Source organism: Entamoeba dispar, genomic scaffold, assembly GCF_000209125.1.
Source record: "Entamoeba dispar SAW760 scf_1105229462761 genomic scaffold, whole genome shotgun sequence".
Classification (NCBI taxonomy): Eukaryota; Evosea; order Mastigamoebida; family Endamoebidae; genus Entamoeba; species Entamoeba dispar.
The window spans coordinates 1-1,939 of NW_001855354.1; the positions used below are offsets into that span (position 1 = coordinate 1).

Sequence of the window (1,939 nt, forward strand, 5' to 3'; positions counted from 1 at the left end):
AAGAATGAGAAAAAAAGAATAAAGAGAAGAATGAATGAAATGATGAAAGAAGTTGAAGAGAAAGAAATGAACAAAAGAAAAATTAAAGAAAATATGAAGAAAGAATGGAATGAAAGAAAAGAAAGTGGAGATATTTTGATGAGAGAAGAAGAAAGAATAAAAGAAGAAATTGAAACACAATATTCAACCACACCAAATTATCAAGAAAACAAAATATACAATATTATTAAAGAAGGATATCAAAGAATCAAAAAAGGAGAAATTATCAATGAAAAAGAATATCAAGAAGAAACAAAGAAATGTGGATGGAGTGTTGGGAGTGATTTAACAATTATTTCAATGATAAAGAAATATGGAATATGTAATAAGAAAGAAATATATCATAATCCAATTATTCAATATCAATTAGAAGAAATAAATGGAATTAGAAATGAAGAGTGTTGTCAAAAAGTTATTTCAGAACGAATTAAATATATTGTAGAATTAATAACAATTAAATGTAAATTATAATTCATTCTATAAATTATCACATCCAAAATATTAATTATTTAATTATTTATATCATTAAATTATTCAATAAAATATTATCATTATTTTCATTTTATTTCTTATTTTAATTAAATTATATCATAAATAATGAATAAATGATAAAATTATGATAAATATTTAATTAATATCTATACAAATCAATTTTATCATTCATAAAAATATTAATTTATATTTTATTTCTTTTATTTTAATCATTTTTATAACAATGATTAATTTAATTCTATTTGATTTTATTCTTCAATTCATTCATTTTTAGTTATTTTCTTATTATTTTCATTCTTTATTTCTATCTTTATCTTTTATTTCTTTTCTATTTATTTATTATATATTATTTTACTTCTTTGTTTATTTCTTTTATTTATTAATCATTTGATTTCAATATCAATTTTAATTTTATGATTCTTTCATATTATTTATTATTTATATTTCATTAATTTATATTCATTTCTTTATTTCTTTTATTTTTCTTTTCTATTTATTATTTCATTTTATATTATTCATTTATTTTGAATTGATTATTTTATTTATTTATATTTGTTTTATTTCTTGTTATATTCTTGTTATTATTTTAATTTGATATATTGTTGAATTTATCATATTTTATTCTTTAACAAATAATATGATTGAAAATATAAAGAATCAGAGAATAAAAATAATAAATAAGAAAATGATGGAAGAGATTATAATGATCAAATGAAATGATAATAACAATGTTTAATAAAATTATGATGAATGATTTAAATAATATTTCATCATAAATTATTCAATTATTATGTTTATTGTTATATCAATTAATTTATATCTATTATGATTTTATTTATTCTTATTGTTTTATCTTATTAATTTTCTTTATTTATTTATTTATTATTTATTTTATTTCTAATTAATGTTGACAATTTATGTTTTAAATATTAATGAATTATTTTATATTATTATGATATATCATTCTCTTTATTTCTTTGTTATTTATTCTATTTCTATTTCTTTATTTATATTCATTTGAATTTATTCTTATTATATTTGTTATTTATTTTTATTTATTATTCTATTCTCTTTCTTTTAACTTTTCTATTTTATTATATTTATTATTCTTTGATTTGTATACTTTCATTTATTATTTATATTTTCTGTATTTTATTTATTTAAATGATTTCTTGTGTATTTTTTATTTTCATTTAAATTCATTAAATATGAATGTTATTTATCATCTTATTTTAATTATTATTTAATATCATTTGATATTTCTCAATTAAAATATTTAATATAATAAATTCTTTGTATTTTTTATTATTATTTCTTATTTGTTTTCTTTGAAATAAATCATTACATAAATTATTTATTTTAATTTGTTTTTATTAATAATGTTTTCTTTATTACAATTGTTATATTT

The 1,939-nt window shown here is 14.5% G+C and overlaps 1 protein-coding gene across 1 annotated transcript, besides 13 other annotated features; it reads left to right on the forward strand.

Annotated features, from left to right (window-relative positions):
• The first annotated feature begins 7 nt into the window (after positions 1-7).
• Positions 8-169: a microsatellite.
• EDI_330680 (uncharacterized protein) lies at positions 31-510 on the forward strand (the record flags this gene model as incomplete). Its single annotated transcript, XM_001740159.1, has 1 exon — positions 31-510. One exon carries the CDS (start codon positions 31-33, stop codon positions 508-510), a length of 480 nt encoding a protein of 159 aa, XP_001740211.1.
• Positions 465-527: a sequence feature (AT_rich).
• A 10-nt stretch (positions 528-537) lies between these two features.
• Positions 538-632: a microsatellite.
• A 7-nt stretch (positions 633-639) lies between these two features.
• Positions 640-784: a sequence feature (AT_rich).
• A 5-nt stretch (positions 785-789) lies between these two features.
• Positions 790-912: a microsatellite.
• Positions 913-958: 46 nt separating this feature from the next.
• Positions 959-1,081: a microsatellite.
• A 181-nt stretch (positions 1,082-1,262) lies between these two features.
• Positions 1,263-1,351: a sequence feature (AT_rich).
• Positions 1,352-1,361: 10 nt separating this feature from the next.
• Positions 1,362-1,423: a microsatellite.
• Positions 1,424-1,443: 20 nt separating this feature from the next.
• Positions 1,444-1,485: a sequence feature (AT_rich).
• A 14-nt stretch (positions 1,486-1,499) lies between these two features.
• Positions 1,500-1,591: a microsatellite.
• Positions 1,592-1,597: 6 nt separating this feature from the next.
• Positions 1,598-1,776: a microsatellite.
• Positions 1,714-1,817: a microsatellite.
• A 10-nt stretch (positions 1,818-1,827) lies between these two features.
• Positions 1,828-1,912: a sequence feature (AT_rich).
• Positions 1,913-1,939: the final 27 nt, after the last annotated feature.